We start from the raw sequence: 18,909 nt of genomic DNA on the forward strand, positions 1-18,909 counted from the left end.
TGTCAAGTGCACTTTATTGGGCCCCCAGGCCTTCAAACGCTGTCCTCGTCGATCCTGGGGTGCCCCCTCCCCACATTGCCAGCTGCACTGCAAGGGAGGTGGGTGGAGGAAGCACCTCTGGAGTGGCTTGTTTGCTCTGAAGGGTCTTGGGTGATGCTGGGCCACAGTATTGTGCCTCTCCCCTGCAGCCCCCTTCCCACCCCCAGTAGCTAGACCCTCCTTGGGGTAGAGAAGTGGGGATGCCTGGGCTTCCAAAGCAGGAAGCTGGCCCCAACCCAGGTACCAGTTCCTGCCTAAAATGGGGCAGGGGGCCATGTGCACGACTCTTCAGGGGCAATGGTGAGGTAGACACGGTAACACCTGACCCTGCTGCAGAGAGGGCCAGGCAGTCCTGGGAGCCAGGCTGGCCCTTCCCATCAAGCTCAGAGGAGCCAGTGGTTGATGCAGTGAGGTTCAGCCTGCTCTGCTGGCTGAACGGCCAAGGGGGGCAGCCAGGTTACCAGTCCCGCTCAGCAGGTTCTCGGTAGGGCAGGCCTAAGAACCTGAAGACATCCTTCTCAGTGGGGGTGGGCAGCACTTGGCCAGAGCCCACCTTGAGGCCTTGGGCATTGCGGACCACAGCTGTGCTGAGGGCATGCTCTGACAAGCTCATGCCCTTGGTCTTGGCCAGAGCCCGCATGGAGCGGTTGAAGTGGGCAGAGCCAGTGAAGTAGAGCAGGGCACAAGCGAACTCGCTGTAGGGAACGACGATGATGTCCAGTCGTCGGTGCCGCCGCCCTGGCCCCGGGAGCTGACACACACCCAGGTACTTCTGCTGCTGGCCGTTCTCCTCGTGGCTCACCAGGTCATCCGTCAGGAACCCTGGCCCAACACAGGAGGGCTGCTGGGAGGGCGGGAAGTCAGGGCCTGGGCTGCCCAGCCCAGCGCTGTCTGACCTCCCAGGCCTCTCCTGATTATCCCTGGGTCCTCTGTCCCCAGCTTGTCCATTTATTTGCAGGCTTTCTTCAGCCCTATGTCCTTTTCTATAGAATATGCATAGTAACTCCTCCCCGTGTCCCCCCTCCCACACCGGGGGCATGGAAAGATCAGATGAACCCTTGACCTGCAGCACCTCTGGGAGGTGTGAGGAGCTAATTCATCTCTTCCCAGCAGTGGCTCTGGCCCCAGGAGAGAGGTGGGGTTCTCATGGAGCAGCCTCCCCTGCTTCCTGCCTAGAGATGGGAACTTTGAGGCTCTCCTGCCTGGGGGCCACATTGCCCCTGCCCGCCTGCTCACCCGGGGGTGGGGCTTATACCTTGCTGCCGGAGGCTGTCCAAGAGGCGGCTGAAAATGCCCTGGTGAGAGCGGCCATCTGGGTGGGTGAGCAGCACGTCCACATCACCACAGGTTGCCTTTCCCCGTCGGTATGAACCACATGCCACGCACAGCAGCCCGGGGTTGAAGGCCTGAGCTGCTTCCCGGACCTAGAAGAGGACAGTGAGGAGGGTGAGGGCTGTGGCCTTCCCTGTCCCAGGAGCCCACACACTCCTTGGGTTCCAAGCCAATCCCTGGATGCATGGTCCAGCCTGAGGGAGAGAGCCTCAAGCAACAGAAGAGGAGTTCCATCCACCCTGGAGAGCAGTTCTCTAGCTTTGCTGGGACAGAAGAGAAGAAAACGTATTCACAACATCGGGTGCGGCCCGGGGAGAGAGATGAGAAGACCGTGATCGGATTCTGAGGGAAGGTGTGGCTCTTTCCCTCTAGAGCTCTTCAAAAGCAGACAGACATACCTTCTCTGGGGTCCGCCCCAACCCATACACCCAGGTGTGTGAAGCTCCACTGAGTACAGAGGGCCAGGTGCCAAGAAGCCCTCAGCCAGGGCTCAGTAGCCCCAGGTATCTTTGGATTCAGAGCTAAATGCAGAGTGTGAATTGGGGCTTGAAGCCTGACAGGTGGCTGGCAGGGTGCCCCTGGTGCAGGCCTCTGGGGAGATAGAGCCCAGAAATATAATTGCATGTGTAGGGAAGGAAAGGGGAGAGCAAAGGGAGGGAAATCTGAGCCAATGGCCACATTCTTACTTGGAGAAATGGGACTCGGTATGGAGGGAACTGAGACAGAGGGATCATGGTGCAGTGAGTTGGGGGGACTGAGGGAGGCTAAGCCCGTTAGTCTCCACCCCAGAAACAGAGGCCTTTCATATGCAGATAGCTACCCAGTCTCCACCCCAGGACACTGAGATTTCTGGGACCCTGAATACCTCAATTCTCCTAACAGGCAGGCTTTGCTAATCCCCTCAACCCCCTTCTTGAGAGTGTGGGAGGAGGCCTAGGATGAATAATCCCATCACAACCTCCTAAAGCTGGAGACCTTAAATGGGGATACTGGGGCTGGAGGCTCGCTGGGGCATTCTCTGACAAAGGGGCTTGCCTGTCCATCCCACACCAGCTCATAGTCATGTGACTGGGGGACGAGCTGGAGGGTGACTTCAACTAAGCTGGGCCAGTCTCCAGGGAGTCCTGCCGTATTAGAATCATAGGCCATAGTGAGCAAACCGGCCCCTAACTTCAATGCCAGCTGAACAATTGATACATCTCACCCTAAATGTACCCTGCTGCTACTAAGTTGCTTCACTCGTGTCCGACTCTGTGCGACCCCATAGATGGCAGCCCACCAGGCTCCCCCGTCCCTGGGATTCTCCAGGCAAGAACACTGGAGTGGGTTGCCACTGCCTTCTCCAATGCATGAAAGTGAAAAGTGAAAGGAAGTCGCTCAGTCGTGTCCAACTCTTAGCGACCCCATGGACTGTAGCCTACCAGGCTCCTCTGTCCATGGGATTTCCCAGGCAAGAGTACTGGAGTGGGGTGCCATTGCCTTCTCGGAAATGTACCCTAGTCTCCCTCTAATCTAGGTTTTATATGAATTTAACCCCTAACCCAACTCTAAACCAAACCCTAATCTTGGCCAAACCTTATTTCTAGGACAATCATAAATTTTAACGAAAAGCATCCAACACTAAGAAAACTCTACTTCTAATTCAGGTCTAACCTTAACTTGACTCTGGATCTAGCTTTCCTCTAACCCCAAACCTAATCCTACTGGCACTGCGCTTTTACACCAATTCTAACCCAAACCTTGAACCAGCCTCCGGAGGGCTGCAGAAGGTATGTACTTCCAAAAAGAGATATACAACTTTGTGCATTTTTACAGACTGTGGACAGAAGAGTCCATGGTTTTCATTAGGTTCTCGAAGAAGTTTGTGAGTCAAAAAATGTTAAGAACCTCTGCCCTGATCCACCCTACCCTAGACCAGTTCAAATCCCAATATCTTCAAGTAGTTCTGACCATAATCCAGCTCTGATCAAGCGCTGACATTAACCCAGTCCTAACACCATCATAACACCTAAGCCAGGGCTAACTCTGCCTGATACTGAGACCCCTACCCCAGAAAGCTAGTGCTGCAGCCCTTCCCTACCTAAGCCAACTTGCTCTTTGCCCACTAGTTCCAATCTCTGGTGGCCCACAGCTTCCTCTGCCTGCTGGGCTCCCCCCCTGAGGGATCAGGAGTTCCTGGCTTTGAGCCAGGCCCTGACCCTATAGCAGTGGCTCTCCTCACTGCCCTGGGACACCTGCTTACTGTCTGCTCAATCTCTGCAGCCTCCTCCCTGGGCATGCGGTCTAGAAAGTCATCATAATGCTTCAGGCCAATGGCCTGCTGGGTAGTCAGACAGGCCTGGTTTCGGATGTCTTCTAAGCTCCGGAAACCCTGAAAAAAAGAAGCCAGATGGGAAGGCTATGAGGATCCAGAACCAACGAAGAGACAGTGAATAAGCAGACACACAAGGTTTTCATTATCCCTAGACTTCACGGAAAGCATAAGGCAGGAGCAAGCCCAGGGTCTGTAATCAGTGAGACTTGGGAAAGGCACGGGGCATGAAGACACCTCAATCCAGCCCTGCCCCAATCCTAAAACACTCATTCATCACCTCATCAATCTGGGGGCGATTCTGGGCATGGCTGGGTTTGGGAACTACTGTTCTGATTCTCAGCCCCTAGGTCTGGCCTGCTCAGGAAGGCCCTTGTTGTTCTGGGGGACAGAGAAATATACTTCCTGTCTCTGCCTACAGCACAGACTAAGCCTCAAGGATACCAAACAGGGTAGTTCTGAGAGCCAAGAGAGGGATCTGCATGGGCCCTGGTCCCTTTGAGAAATGATCCCTCTCTAGTCTGGGTTCATTCTCATCGAGAGAACTGTGGGACAGGAGCTCTGAGATACAGTAAAACTGAAGTGGGGGCTAGGACAGGGTGTGACCTGATGGTACCACATCTGGGAAGTCTTGGTTCCAGCTCCCCAGATGTTGGAGAAGAGCTCTAAGACAGGCACGCTTTCGCTAATGTGGTCCAGCTTCCGCAGATGCCCACTCTCCAGGATCTCGACAATCTTCTCAGCCATCCGCTTTCCAATCCCAGGGATGCCAAAGGCCTCCTAGAGGAAGAGGAGGCAGAGGCAGGAAGGAAAGGTGAGAAGATGGGAGGAGCAGAGTCAGCAGTGGGGAAACTGACTCCTTTAGCAGATGTCTTGAGTAAAAGCCAGTCTGGCTGGGGGGCAGCTGATAGCCATGTAAAGCTTGGGCACAGCTGAAGATGAGAAGTCTGGATGGGCTGGGCTGGGTAACTTGTCTGCTGGTTCCCAGAGGGATGGAGCTCAGCACAGGCATCAGAGGAAGGGCAGCAGTGATGACACCAGGCAGCATTACCACCACAGCAGGGGAGCCAATGTGAGGCTTTACCCTGTATCGGGTCCTGCACTACATGGGTCATCTCTGAGTCCTCACGGGAACACTGTGTTTGTTACTATTCTTAGTCCCTTTTTACTCATGAGGAGACTGATGCTCAGAGGATTTGAATAACTGGCTTAAAGTCGGCAGTTAGTGAATAATGGGAACCAGAATTCAAACTCTGGCCTGTTGATCTTCAGAGATTAAACTTTTCAGCAACTTTTTTATTATGGAAAAACTCAAAAGAGTATACTGGACCCCACAGACCCAACACCCAGGTTTTATAATTATCAAGATTTTTGCCAAGCTGCTTTCATTAATCTGTTTTTTCCTTTCAGAAAGTCCCAGACATGAGAAAATGTTAAGCCCTCCACCTGACCCCCCACTACAGAAGACCCCCACCCAGCCCCTCACATGTCCTCCCCTGGCCCCCAGGTACCTGGTAGGAGGTGACAGGCTTGTGGAAACTCTTCAGGGCATTGATGGCCTTGGCATAGCCCAGGGCCCTCCACTTGTCTCCCTGAACGCTGTAGGCTTTGGCCAGTACTTCCAGCTTCTCTGTGATGTGGGGGTTGTGATTGATTGCCTTCTGGCTCGAAGGCTGTGCACAGACCCACTTATCCAGGCCCTTGGGGGCTGGGCTAGGCTCACCATCTCCCTCAAAGGGGGTGGGGTACCGGCCGCTGATCAGGGCTTCCAGATCAGCAGCGCTAACCTGGGTCTCTTCCCCGTCACTGGTTTCACCATCAGAGCTGGTCTTGAGATAGGGAAGGAGAAGAGACAGTAAGTTCGTGCCGCCCATGAGGAGGGCTCCTTCGAGGTGGGGGCTGAGTTTCCTAGTCAGACCCAAGTATGATGCTGGGTTTTCTGCAACAGACCTGAATCTCCTTAAGTGTGGGGCCGTGTTCCACCTGGCTTCCCCTAGTGCCCAGCCCTAGGATCCCCAGTGAAATGTGGTAGACAGGCAAATACAGGCGTGATGAATGCTGGGAAGACTTCTCAATAAAGACAGCCCTCCTTTCTCAGGGGCCTGGGACTTTCTGAACACCAGGCTCTCCTTGTTTCTGTGATCTAGTTCCCAGGAGAAGGGAGCTGCTGGGGCTAGGAGGCTCCTGACCTGGGCTTGGATGCTTGCAACCGCCTCTGCCCTCCAGGAAGGAGATACAGGTCTGGTGGGAGAGCAGGAAGGAGACAGGGCTATCCTGGGCTGAGCCTCACCGGCTCCAGGAGGTATAAAAGAGACTTGGTCTGCCTTGCTGAGCTGTGCTTGATCCAGGTACCTGCAAGATGGTGATGGCAGGTTAACACACCAAAGTCTCACCCCATAGCGGTTCCCAATCCTTCTCGACTCTGAAATCTTTGTTTTTTTAATGTGTCTAATTAAGACAATGAGACTTTAATAGCTCAAGAAAACATCTGAGGAAAGACTAGGACCAGCCCACCTCTTGGGGGTGAAGATGCCGAATCCTGCTGTGTCCACCAGCCTTCTCTCCTGCAGGCACAAGCTCAGCCAGGCTGACTTCACCAGCTGAGCACCTGGGGGCAGCTGGGGCAGTCTAAGGAGGCGGAGGGCTCGCTCACAGTCCATGCCGTCATCCACCACAATGTGAGTGACCCCCGGGGCCTGAGCAGGGCATATCTGGCCACCATGCTGGACAATCTGCTTCTCAAAGAGTTCTGCCCGGGCTCTCCCAATGCCGGTGGGCACCACGTGCACCCGCACGGAGCTCAGCCACTCTGTGGAGGGGGCATCCAGACGCCTGCTGTCATACTCTCAGACATGATTTGAATGAACACTTCACAGTCCCCTTCCCCCAGTCATTTTCCTCCACCCTGCCTCCTGAGGATTCCACCACAATTATACAGTTAATATCCTCATGGGCCATCGCCTGATGTAACGGGCAAAGATTCTGATACGTCCTGTTCCCGGATGTAACCTAGAACTGTGTCTGGCACATTGCAGGGAGCCTATAAATCACTTCATTTGATCATTTATTCTTTCAACACATATTAATAGACACTTATTATGTATCAGGCACAAGGCACATGCTTTGCTACTACAGGCCTCACAGTCTCAGATTCCCCTCTCCCAACCCAACCTACCATGTAAGTTTTTGCCATCTATTTGTCACTTTGGCTGCAAAATAGCATAACTCAGGGGACCTGAGAAGGATCCCCTCCCTTCACCAGCAGGCAGCTTCCTAGAGGAAAGGATCCTATTGGTCATTTCCTTAGGGACCAGGGAGTATTTTCTGATTTATGGAGGCCTCGGCCTGTGGTAGAAGATGAAACAGCAAGTCACCTGTCAAAGACTGGGGACCAAGTTTAGGACAAGGGAGGTACAAACAAACCTGCAGGCTCTGGGTGGGCAGAGTCAGCTGTAATATCTGATTCTAGGCATGAAAGATGTAAGAAGCCTGAGGCTCAAGCACATGAAGGTCCTGAGGGTGGGTCCACTCACCTCCTGCTTCTTCTCTGTCTTCCCTCTTGGGAATCTTTGCAAGAGCTTTTGACGATGGATTGGTGTGGATTTTCTTCCTCTTGGGAAATGCCTTCAAGATGCCCCGGGGGTCCATTGAGGTATGGCTGGACCCTAGCCTTTCTGTTGGAGGGTTGGTCAGGGCAGTTGTCATGTGCAACCCAGACCTGGGGCTCCCCAACCCCTCTATGAAGGTGGGATCTCTACTGACAACACTTTGGGGACAGTAGCCAAGTTCCCAGGAGTCTCACAAAACCTGACTAAACTTGGCTTAGCCTAGCTCTACACATGGACAAAGGAGCCTGATGGGCTACAGTCCATAGGGCCACAAAGAGTCAGACACTACTGAAGTGACGTAGCATGCACAATTACCAGTCTTTCAGAATACTGGAGAAAATAAGAAGAGTGGAAATATCCAGGGAACTTTTGAAAGGGGAACAAATGACATCATGGGCTTCCCTGGTGGCTCAGATGGTAAAGAATCTGCCTGCAATGTGGGAGACAGGAGTTTGATCCTCGGGTCTGGAAGATCCCCAGGAGAAGGGAATGGTTATCCACTTCTTGCCCTGAGAATTCCATGGACAGAAGAGCCTGCTGGGCTACAGTCCATGGGGTCCAAGGAGACAGGACTCAGCGACTAACACTTTCACTTTCAAAGGGTATCATTCCTCAGGGGGCTGCTTTGAAGATTAACTGTGCAGTACCTGCTCCTGCTGCATCCTACTTCCAAAAAGCTTTACAAAAACGGGATGCCAGGCTAGGAATGGGCTCCATCTTTAGGAAGGACTTGGGCTTCCAAAAGAAGTGGGGATTGGTGGTTGGGGGCGAGGGGGAACCTGTATATCTTTCTCTACCCCATCACAGGCCCGCAGAGGAAAACGGGGAGGGTGGGGGTGGCTGGTGGAGTTTAGGGAGCTGGGGTGGGGAACGCCCTGCACCTGCTCTGGTCTTGGACCTCTTGGCACTGGAACGCGCAGGCCCGCAGCTGCGGGGAGACGCGACTGCAGCAGGTGTGGGGCGCCTTCCGGGACTGGGGAGTCTTGGCCTCACAGCTGGGGGTGGGGAAGACGCTGGCAGGTGTGAGGCACCCACCGCGCACCGCAGCTGCCGCGCACCAGGGACTCCCGGGGTGGGGCTAGGGGAGCGCTGGACTGTCCGGATCCTGTCCTGAGGATTCCTCCCCACTCCCCAGATTCGGTACAGAATAGGGTCAACTCCTGACCCAACGGGTCACCGGGGGTGGACAGGAATAAACTACTTACCAGGGCAGCCAATGAGAGCAGACGGAGGGCGCGGGGTTCGGGGGTGGGAACAGGCCAATGCCCAGAACATCTTCCGGGTCATCCGGAAGTGACCCTAGGCGGAACGGTTGCCATGGCAGTGGCCAGGCACGCGGCTCGTTGAAGGGAAGATGGCGGTGACCGGCTGGCTGGAGAGTCTGCGGGCGGCAGAGAAGACGGCGCTGATGCAAGACGGTAACTCGAGTCACCACCCCTACCCCCGCAGCCGCGAGCACCTTGTTCCTTTCCACCAGGGTCCAGCCCTCCGCGCTGGCGCCCCCGGGACGGGCCCAGACCGGAGGTTAAGCCTGGAAGGTCGCAGCCTCCTGCCAGGGCAAGTTCTGCATTTGCAGATGAAGAAACTGAGGCTCATATACATGAGGCGACTGGAACACCCTTCTCTGAACACCCCTAGTTTCCTCCACACTACCTCGCACCTCTCTGCGTTGTTACTAATAATTCTTTTCATGTTCACTATGTCATTTGCTCTTCACTGCAGTCCCGAGAGGCTGTTTTCCACACTGTTTTACAAAAGAGGAAACTGAAATCCAAGGTTTTAGGTCGGCTGCAGCTCCCCCAGTCAGTCAGTGGTAAAAGTGTATCTTGACCTGGGATCCTATGAACCCCAGTCTGGAGATTCTATTGCTGAAAGCTGCCTGGTATAGATAGACGCAGGACACCTGGGCTGTAGTAGGATTCTGCCTTTAATTCACCGTGGGCTCCCCAGTCGGCCTCTTATATTTGAACCTCACTTTCCTCATCTGTAAAATGAGGTGAATGGATTATCTCTGTTCTCTCTGAGGTCCTTTGCACTTGTAATGTTCTGTTTGTAAGTGAACTTCTAAATGTTCCTTGGGTCTTTAAAGGAGACAAAGCAACGCCTCCCGCCCCACCCCACCCCCTCCCCCGCCACTTCCCCCATTCCTGCTGGTTCTGGAAGAGGTGGACACAAGGGTATGGAGTTCTGACTTTCCTCCACCCTAGGATTGGCCAGTGCTTGACAGTCCCTTCCTGGACCCACTTGGCAGCCAGAATGCATTCGGTCTGAATTTTTTGTAGCTTTCAGGAAACTGGCAGGGACTGAAATCCACAGATAGAGGCCAGTCAAGAAAGCTTGGAAAGTGAAATCAGCTTGTCATTTGCTCATTTATTCAGGCAGCATTTAGGGATGCTTTTACTATGTGTCAAGTTGTGTGCTAGAGCAGATAGAAAAAGCCATGTTTCAGGAGTTCTCATAGTGGTCAATAAAAAAAAGGTAAATAAACGAGTGTATGTGTTAAGTAGAAGTCGGACTTTTCTATAAAATGCCATGAGAGCACAGAGGTGAAAATAGTTCTCTCAGGAAGATCTGACAGAACAGGTGATGTTCATGGGCCCTAAAGGATAAATAGGTGTTTGCTAAGTGGAGAAGCGGAGAAGGCAATGGCAAGCCACTCCAGTACTCTTGCCTAGAAAATCCCATGGATGGAGGAGCCTGGTAGGCTGCAGTCTGTGGGGTCACTAGGGGTCGGACACGACTGAGCGACTTCACTTTCACTTTTCACTTTCACACATTGGAGAAGGAAATGGCAACCCACTCCAGTGTTCTTGCCTGGAGAATCCCAGGGACGGGGGAGCCTGGTGGGCTTCCGTCTATGGGGTCACACAGAGTTGGACACGACTGAAGTGACTTAGCAGCAGCAGCAGCAGCAAGTGGAGAAGAGGGGATAGTTATTCCACCAAGAGTAACTCACAAGTGAAGACGCAGAGGTGTAAAAGCGTGTGGATGATTTCTAGGGGCATAACAAAACATTTAGTGAGGCTGAAGCCTTTACCCAGCCAGTCCTAATATCTACCTACACTTTGTCAGGTACTGGGTGCTAGGATGCAAGAGTGAATAAAAGGTCCCTTTTCTCAAGGAGTGTTAAGGGGAAATGGTAGAACATGAAGAGAAATTGCAGAGAAGTTGGGGTTGTGATAGATCTCCTTTGCCAAACTAAAGATTTTGAACATTATCTCATAGGACGCTGGGATTTGTTTTTATTGTAAGAAGTACACAACATATATTTACCATTTTAGCCTTTTTTAAGTGTAGTTTTGTGGCATTAAGTGTGGCATTCACATGGTTGTGCCCCCATTGCCACTATCCATCTCCAAAATGTTCATCTTCAGCTGAAACTCCATACCCATTAACACTAACTCCTCAGCTGAAACTCTGTACCCGTTAAACACTCCTCCTCGGTTTCCTTATCTTTGGCCCCTGGCAATCACCATTCTACTTTCTATCTTCATGAGTTTGGTTACAGCACGGACCTCATATAAGTGGAGTCTACAATATTCGTTGTTTTGTGACTGGCTTATTTCACTTAGCATAATGTCTTCAAAGTTCATCCGTGTTGTTGCATGTGGAAATGAGAAAATGTCATTTGTTGCATGAGGAAATTTTGATTTCCTCCCTTTTTAAAGCTGAATAACATTCTTCCATTGTATGAATATACCACATTTTGTTTATCCACTGGTGTGTCAATTGACACTTGAGTTGCTTCCACTTTTTAAAAAATTAATTTTATTGATTTTTATTGTAGTACAGTTGCTTAACAATGTTGTATTTGTGTCTGCTGTACAGCAAAGTGAAATCAGCTATACATATATTCCCTCGTCTTTGGATTCCCTTCCCATTTAGGTCACCACAGAGCATTCTGTAGAGTTCCCTGTGCTATACAGTAGGTTTTCATTAGTTATCTATTTTTGCATAGTATCAGTAATATATATATATGTCAATAAATATATATGTGTCAATTCTAACCTCCCAGTTCCTCCCCAATCCCCCCTTGATCAAATCCATACGTTTGTTCTCCATGTCTGTGTCTCTGCTTCTGCTTTGCAAATGCGTGTTTATGCTTAGTCGCTCAGTCGTGTCCGACTCTTTGCAACCCCGTGGACTATAGCCCAGCAAGCTTCTCTGTCCATGGAATTTTTCAGGCCAGAATGCTGGAGTGGGTTGCCATTTTCTCTTCCCAGGGATCTTCCAAACCCAAGGATTGAACTGGTGTCTTCTGTGTTAGCAGGCGGATTCTTTACCACTGATTCGCGTGGGAAGCCGTGCTTTGCAAATAAGATCACCTATACCATTTTTCAATATTCCACATATATGCATTAATATACGCATTTTTTTCTAACTTCACTCTGTATGACAGTCTCTAGTTCCATCCACGTCTCTGTAAATGACCCAATTGTGTTCCTTTTTGTGGTTAATATTCCAATGTATATATGTACCACATCTGTTTTTTTAAAAAAAAAACTTTTGAAACTATTTATTTTGAATTGTGCTGGGTCTTTGCTGCTGCACGTGGGATTTCTTTATTGATAGTTATGACAATTGTAGGCTGCTCGTTGCCATAGATTATATTGTGGAGCACAGGCTCCAGCGCCTCAGGCTTCATTAGGTGTGGCGCATGAGCTTAGTTGCTTTGTGAAAGTGTGAAATCTTTCCAGATCAGGGATCAAACTTGTGTCCCCTGCATTGGCAGACAGATTCTTAATCACTGGACCACCAATGACGCCCCTGTGCCACATCTTTATCCATTCCTCTGTTGATGGACATTTAGGTTGCTTCCATGTACTGGCTATTATAAACAGTGCTGCAGTGAACATTGGAGTACATGTGTCTTTTTTAATTAGTTTTTTCCGGGTATGTGCCCAGTAATGGGATTGCTGGGTCCTATGGTAGTTCTGTTTTTAGTTTTGTAAGGAACCTCCATACTGTTCTCCTTAGTGACTGTATCAGTTTACATTCCCACCAACAGGGCATGAGGGCTCCCTTTTCTCTACACCCTCTCCAGCATTTATTGTTTGATGATGGCCATTATGACTGGTGTGAGGTGGTATCTTATTGTAGCTTTGATTTGCATTTTTCTCATAGTGATGTTGAGTATCTTTTTATGTTTGTTGGCCATCTATGTGCCTTCTTTAGATAAATGTCTATTCAGGGGTTGAGCCCATTTTTTGATTGGGTTGTTTTTTTGCTATTGAGCTGCATGAGTTGCTTTAATCGTTTATCAGTTTATATTTTCTGAGGGTTGTCTGAGGCCCATTCTGAGGGTTGTCTTTTCATCTTGTTTATGGTTTCCTTTTCTGTGAAAAAGCTTTTAATTGGGTCTTTTATTTTTGTTTTTATTTATTTCTGTTTTTGTTTTTATTCTTATTACTGACGGAAGTGGGTTACTTCCACTTTTTTTTTAACCGTAAATAACTACTGCTGTGAACACGGGTGTACAGTATCTCTTCTAGTCCCTGCCTTTCACTTTCTTTAGTCTAAGGACAGTGTTCAAACAAATATTTCATCAACCAGGATTTTGGTAAATTTTTTTGGTAGTGATATCACAAAACAACATTATTAGTTTTTTCTCTCCCTAATCAAAACCTAAAAAAGAAAACAAAAAACCCTACTGTGTGAATATGCCTTGTTAGACCACTCCTGGAGATCTGCCCTCCTGATGTGTAAGTGAGTGGGCAGAGGATGTGGCTGTCTGCCCACCAAGAATCCCTTCTCTTGATAATGAGAACCCAGTACACTTTTTCATAAATCATTATTTTTTCTGTTGCAAAGTGTTGATTTATTCAATGATTGCTATTCCTGGTAATCCCATTATTTGCAGGAGGTGGACATCAGTATGTTAGCAAGTTTTTTAGAAAAATTAAAACCAGAAAAAAGTGAAGAGTACATTGTATGTGAGATCAGTGTTTTATGATACTTGATATGATACATGCAACACAGACGCATACATACAGACACACACAAACACACATATGATAGATTACATATATACTGACTGTGATCTACATCTTATTTCTTACCTTAGGTTCCATTCAGAAAAGTTTGACAATCATTGATCTAGAGAAACTCTTTGTGAGCTATGCGGTATCTTTCATAAATAATTTATTTTCATTGTGGAAATATGAAAAATAAATAAACAAGTCACCCATAATCCTCCCATGTGGAGATAATAACAATTGACATTTTCATACAGAAACATCCATGTTTTTTCCATGCATACAAGCTCACGCACATATATTTTTTCTTTCACCAAATATCATAGTAATATACTTAAATTTTTTTATATTCACATACATGAGTACATTTAGAACTGACTGAGCTATGAGGGAAGCCCTAAATGTGTATTAGAATAAAGTATAGATGAATATTATGATCTTGGGTAAGGGAGGATATTCTAAGCACAACTTCTGGATAATAACCACAAAGGAAAAAATAATTGACGATATAAAAATTAAACATTTGTTTGAGAAAATCGTTAGACAAAAAGGCAATTAAAACTGAGAATATTTGCAACATGTGTGACATGTGCTTACTATATATACAAAACTCAGATTAGTAAGAAAAAGATGAATAATGAAATAAAATAGGCTAAACATGTAATTCACTAAAAATATGAACAATAAACCCCTAGAACACTGTTCATCCTTATAACCTTAAACCCATACAGGTACCCTAGTATGGTTATTAGAGTGTCGACTTTGGCCTCAAGTGAGTTTAAGCCCAGGCTATCATTTACTAGCTTTATGACCTTGAACCTGTTACATGATCTTTAAGCCTCAGTTTTCTTTATTTGTGAAAGACAAGTACTGGAGGCACATAGGATTATTGTGAGAATTAAATGCAATAAAATATGTAAAGCGCCTGGCCCATAGTAAGCACTGTGTCCTGCTGCACTGACGGCCAGACTCCAGGGATGAAGAGGGTCAGGCCAAACACCCTCAGCTACTCACAGGCAGCACCTTGTACCCGCCTCCTGACAGGACAGCCTCTGCTAGCTCTGTGAGCCAAACAAATGATTAAGGGTGGTGTAACCTAGGGGCCTAGTGAGAGGCCCTGCAAATTTGGAGGTGAGTGTCCCCAGAGTACAAATTTGGAATGACTCGAAGAACAAGGTCTTGGGGAGTGAATGGACAGCAAAAGGCTCGGTAGATCAGATGCAGTTGCAAGTTTTGGCTAGTGGCTCCTTCAACTGATTAAGGGCCTTAGGGCTCTATTCATCGCTGGGTACCTGTCTGCTGGGCACTGGTACTGTCTCACTGAGGAGCCTACCTGTCTGTTTACCTATCTGTGAAAATGGGAAATTATCTAGCCACTTTTAAGAAGATGCTTAGGATTATACTACTGAGATGAAAGAGTTGGTCTCGGAGATGCCCTTGAATTCTCTCCTTTTTTTTCTTTGAACATATGTTACTTTTGTTTTAGTATGAAATTGTTTTAACATTTGTTTTCTTTTAAATTTTTATTGGAGTATAGTTGCTTTACAATGTTGTATTAGTTTCTGCTGTACAGCAAACTGAATCAGCTATCTATATACATATATCTCCACTTTTTTGGATTCCCTTCTATCTGGGTCACCACAAAGCACTGAGTAGAGTTCTCTGTGCTATCCAACAGATTCTCACTAGTTATCTATTTTATACATAGTATCAATAGTTTATATATGTCAATTCTGATCACCTAGTTCATCTCACCCCCACTTCCCCTCGTGTCCATGTGTTTGTTCTCTATGTCTGTGTCTCTATTTCTGCTTTGTAAATAAGACCATCTATATCAATTGTTTCAGATTCCACATATATGTGTTAATATGCAGTATTTATTTTTCTTAATTCTGATTTCACTCTGTATGACATACTCTAGGTCTGCCTAGGCCACTACAAATGACACAGTTTCATTCCTTTTTATGATGAATTCCACTGTATTTATGTACCACATCTTTTTCCATTTCTTCTCTTCTTTCAATAAAAGATGAAGTGATGTTCTTTCATTCTTTCAATCAATATTTAGCTGAGCTCTTAAAATATGCCAAGTACTATGCTTAGTGTTTGGGGATAGAGGGGATAAAGTCCCTCTTATCTTAGTAAAGAGACAGGCACTGATCATCCAGAATTCACAGAGATAGACATAAAACCATAACCGAGGTAAATGCCATAGGGAAAATACGTGGGCACTATGTCATGTGCTGTGTGATAGGAATGGCATAGAGATGTGCAGAAGAAGGCAGAGTGAGGGGCATAGCTGGAGGGAGCTATTGGTTGGGAAACCCAGTTCAATAATATGAGCACATAGGCTTGGTTTTAGGAACTGGGGAGAGAAAGATAAATATGATACCATTCTTGAAGCAGATACTTTTAAAAGTATCATACTATGTGATAAACGCTCCACTGTGCATATGAATAAAGCACCAGGAAGGCATAAAGAAATAAGTGATGAATTTGCCAAGGTGACTTGGAGTGATAGTTTTAGGAAGACTTCCCAGTAGAAGTGACATTTCAGTTGTATTTTGAAGGGCAAGGAGGAGTTCAGCAGTTGGGAAGAGTGGGTCAGACAGTAAAGGATCTGCCTGCAATGCTGGAGACCCAGGTTCAAGAAGATCCCCTGGAGAAGGGAATGTCTATCCACTCCAGTATTCCTGCCTGGAGAATTCAAGGACAGAAGAGCTGGCAGGCTATAGTCCATGGGATCGCAAAGAATCAGACATGACTAAGCAACTAACTTTTAGAGCTATTGCTCGTAGAATAATCAGCAGAACAAAGACATGTTCAGGGAAAGCAAATGAGTCCCAGGACATGTCTTAAAGTAATGGTGGGTGATGGTTGTCAAGGAGTTCATGGGAGGCTCTGGGAAGATTTTTAATATGCCCATGGGTGTTAGTGTTTCCCAGGTAGATCTCTGGATCTAAAAGGCCCAAGGCAAGAGGAAGCTCAGGGGTAAGACCCTCTTTTGCTTTGTGCCTAGGGAGAAGAAAGGTGCACTATTTGTTCCCAGATGGGAAAGAAATGGCCGAAGAATATGATGAGAAGACAAATGAACTACTTGGTAAGTGACAGGGGCCCCCAGTGGGCCCTAGGAACACTTGGGGTGACCTGAGCACAGGTAAACAGATCTAGCTGAGGCTTCAAAGAGAAGCTCAGGAGTACATGTGGGAGCTCGATGAGACTGAGGCCCTTGAGGCAAAATTGTTCCTGAGAATAACCCGAGGTCAGGGCCAGACCCCAGAGATGCAGTGGCTTCCACTTGACCAGTGCACCTCACTCCACCCCCAGGCAAATGAGAGAGTTGACTCTTCTAAGGTGCGACTGGGGGTGTAGAGAAACCGTTGGGAAGGTCTTCACAGAGAAGGTAGAATTGGAAGTAAGCCTTGTGGGCTAAGTCAGGGTGAAGGCAGCTTTCCCTGCACTTTTTTGGCTTAATTTTTGTTTTGTTTTCTGAAACCACATCAGGAACAAGCAAGAATCAGAGGCAGCAGCTTCTGACCTTGCCTCAGAGGCAGCTCTGTTAAATATGCCCCTCGTCTTAGAGAATGTCTGAATCAAAGGGAGGAGGAGGGAGAAATGGTGATTTTGCAACATCATCACTTTCATTCCTGCAGCCCTTTTCCTCTAAGAATAAGCTCATGAATAGAGGCTCTAGCTCAGATTTCTGGAAATTATTTGATTTGCTCATTCTCTGTTCTCAGGTATGCATATCAGCATTAACTGACTTCCCGAAGCTAGGTGGCTTGTTCTTTGACCCAGGGCCCGAGGCTGTCAGTGGTAGGAGTTGGTCTCTTTATTAAGTTTCACCTGAAATGCTAAGACCAATGATGGAATCATGGGCTGGGTTATTTTCTTGTCATTATTCTTGACTTTAATTTCTTCCTGGGCCTGATGGACAGGTAGTACTGTTGAGGGAATTTCTTTTTCCTTTTTTCTGACAGCTCATAAATGTCTAGAACCGACAACATGGATCACACTGGTTTGCATTCTCTTCGTCTCCAGTCTTAAAACGTGTGTCCTGCGCATGCTCAGCTGCAAAGTGAAGTGTTGATCCTTCCTTATTATAAGCTGCTTGGGTTCCAGTCCCAATTGGTTTAGTCTGGTGCTATTAAAAAATCTTGATGTGTTTAGCATATGACACTGATTTGGTGAAAACCAATACAGTAGTAATATCCTCACAATGCATTGTAATTTATAGCACTCCCAGGGGGTGACAGCCTTGGAATGCCTAACAGGGTGTAAGCTTATGAAAACAGAGGTCACGTGGGCTGACCAGCACCATCACCAGGCCAGGGACTAGCCACAGCGCCTCTCTCTGAGCCCCCAGCGGCACTCTCTTCTCCACACAGAGCAAATAATACAGCTATTGCTGCTATGGCTATAAAAACAAACAAGTAAAACCCAAGGCCTCTTAGTTGTGCTTGGACACAAACTTGAAATGAAGAACACGCCCAGGTTACTTCATTGGTAACATCCCATGTGAATCTGTCACTTTCCCTCGTGGCAGTTCAAGAATAGACAGTGGCCTCCCAACTCCTTTTTCTTGAAAGCAAAAATGGAGGTTCATAGGAGGATGTTGCTTGAATAAGTCTACCTAAGGATAGTAATACTGTAACTTTTATTGGGCGCCATGCTAAGTGCTTTACACCAACCATCCTCGTTACAGCCCAGTGTGGTAGGTAGGTGCTGCTGTATTCATTTTACAGTCAGGAAAACTGCAAGTTTCAAGAGGTTAAGCACCTTGCTAAGAATCACATAGCTGGTTAGTTACAGGGCTTGGGTTTAAGCCTAGGTCTGTCTGATGAAGAGCCCATGCTTTTAATCCACAACAACATACTGTTGGGAGTTGAGAATATTTAATCCTGTTTTGTTTTTTTAACTAAATTTTGTTCTCCTCAGAATGACTCAAGTAGAGACTGGTGGGAGCAGGACAGAGATTGGACAGTGAGGAACACTCCGCTCAAACCACTGGGCCCTTTGAACAGCTGACCCTTTTCTTATTCATCTCCAACCACCCCACCCCACGCCTGCCAGCTTGCAAAATACTGTTTGTTTTTAATTTTTAAGTATAAATAATCCCACAGCCTGAACTGACTTTCACTTGTGCATTCGTTGAAGCAAAATATGGACAGGGTTTTTGTGGCTGTAAATGGGAATGGTTTCCATTTTTTATTTTTTTCCAGCTAATTATACAAATTGGATAATTAGTCAAACTGGTTTTCTGTCTGAAAAACCCAGAAAGTAATTTATAGAGAGAATTACCAATAGTGCGTCTCTCTGGGTCAGAGCCCTTCCAGTCGGTGTTAATAACCATAGTAGTGTCATATTTTTTGTCCTGCCCGCTCAATGCTATTCATTCCCACCCCCCACAATGAATGCTGTATGTGTATTCATAGAGAAAAAAAACTGAAGGGCCCCATAACAATGATCGGAACATCAAACCAGCCCTAGAAGAACACAGCATGTCCAGGGGGGCCGAGGCTGAAGGGCAGGCCATCCCCCAGCGATTACATTCGGATTACCGGCTTAATCTGCTGTGGTATTTGACCGCCAGCCTAACCACCCCAGGCTGCATTTGGAGGATATTGAGCACTTTCATCCCCAA

The 18,909-nt window shown here is 47.6% G+C and overlaps 3 protein-coding genes across 3 annotated transcripts in view; 1 reads left to right on the top strand and 2 right to left on the bottom strand.

Moving 5' to 3' along the window:
* On the bottom strand, nucleotides 1-8,629 carry POLL (DNA polymerase lambda). The gene is made up of 9 exons (XM_055424816.2): nucleotides 8,496-8,629; nucleotides 7,216-7,356; nucleotides 6,197-6,491; nucleotides 5,872-6,034; nucleotides 5,194-5,511; nucleotides 4,289-4,462; nucleotides 3,614-3,742; nucleotides 1,295-1,463; nucleotides 1-861 (listed from the first exon to the last, which is right to left on the bottom strand). The coding sequence occupies exons 1-9, from the start codon at nucleotides 8,575-8,577 to the stop codon at nucleotides 497-499; spliced, it is 1,836 nt and encodes a 611-aa protein (XP_055280791.2). The 5' UTR covers nucleotides 8,578-8,629; the 3' UTR covers nucleotides 1-496.
* DPCD (deleted in primary ciliary dyskinesia homolog (mouse)) overlaps nucleotides 8,505-18,909 on the top strand; it is a 22,762-nt gene continuing 12,357 nt past the window's right edge. The window contains exons 1-2 of the mRNA XM_055424822.2: nucleotides 8,505-8,708; nucleotides 16,285-16,365. Coding sequence (XP_055280797.1) covers nucleotides 8,645-8,708; nucleotides 16,285-16,365 — 145 coding nt within the window. The 5' untranslated portion in view covers nucleotides 8,505-8,644. The remainder of the gene's footprint in view (nucleotides 8,709-16,284; nucleotides 16,366-18,909) is intronic.
* FBXW4 (F-box and WD repeat domain containing 4) overlaps nucleotides 8,536-18,909 on the bottom strand; it is a 108,916-nt gene continuing 98,542 nt past the window's right edge. Inside the window, exon 7 of the mRNA XM_088842279.1 lies at nucleotides 8,536-8,671. Coding sequence (XP_088698405.1) covers nucleotides 8,590-8,671 — 82 coding nt within the window. The 3' untranslated portion in view covers nucleotides 8,536-8,589. The remainder of the gene's footprint in view (nucleotides 8,672-18,909) is intronic.

Source organism: Moschus berezovskii, chromosome 12, assembly GCF_049115385.1.
Source record: "Moschus berezovskii isolate FMDL1 chromosome 12, NW_MosBer_1.0, whole genome shotgun sequence".
Classification (NCBI taxonomy): Eukaryota; Metazoa; Chordata; class Mammalia; order Artiodactyla; family Moschidae; genus Moschus; species Moschus berezovskii.

Excerpts from the sequence above, each read along its gene's own strand:
- POLL (XM_055424816.2), bottom strand. The coding sequence starts at position 8,577 with ATGACCCGGAAGATGTTCTGGGCATTGGCCTGTTCCCACCCCCGAACC. Across the intron at positions 7,357-8,495 it reads TGCTCTCATTGGCTGCCCTG|AAAGGCTAGGGTCCAGCCAT; the intron begins GTAAGTAGTTTA and ends ACCCTCCAACAG. Across the intron at positions 4,463-5,193 it reads AGCCTGTCACCTCCTACCAG|GAGGCCTTTGGCATCCCTGG; the intron begins GTACCTGGGGGC and ends CTCTTCCTCTAG.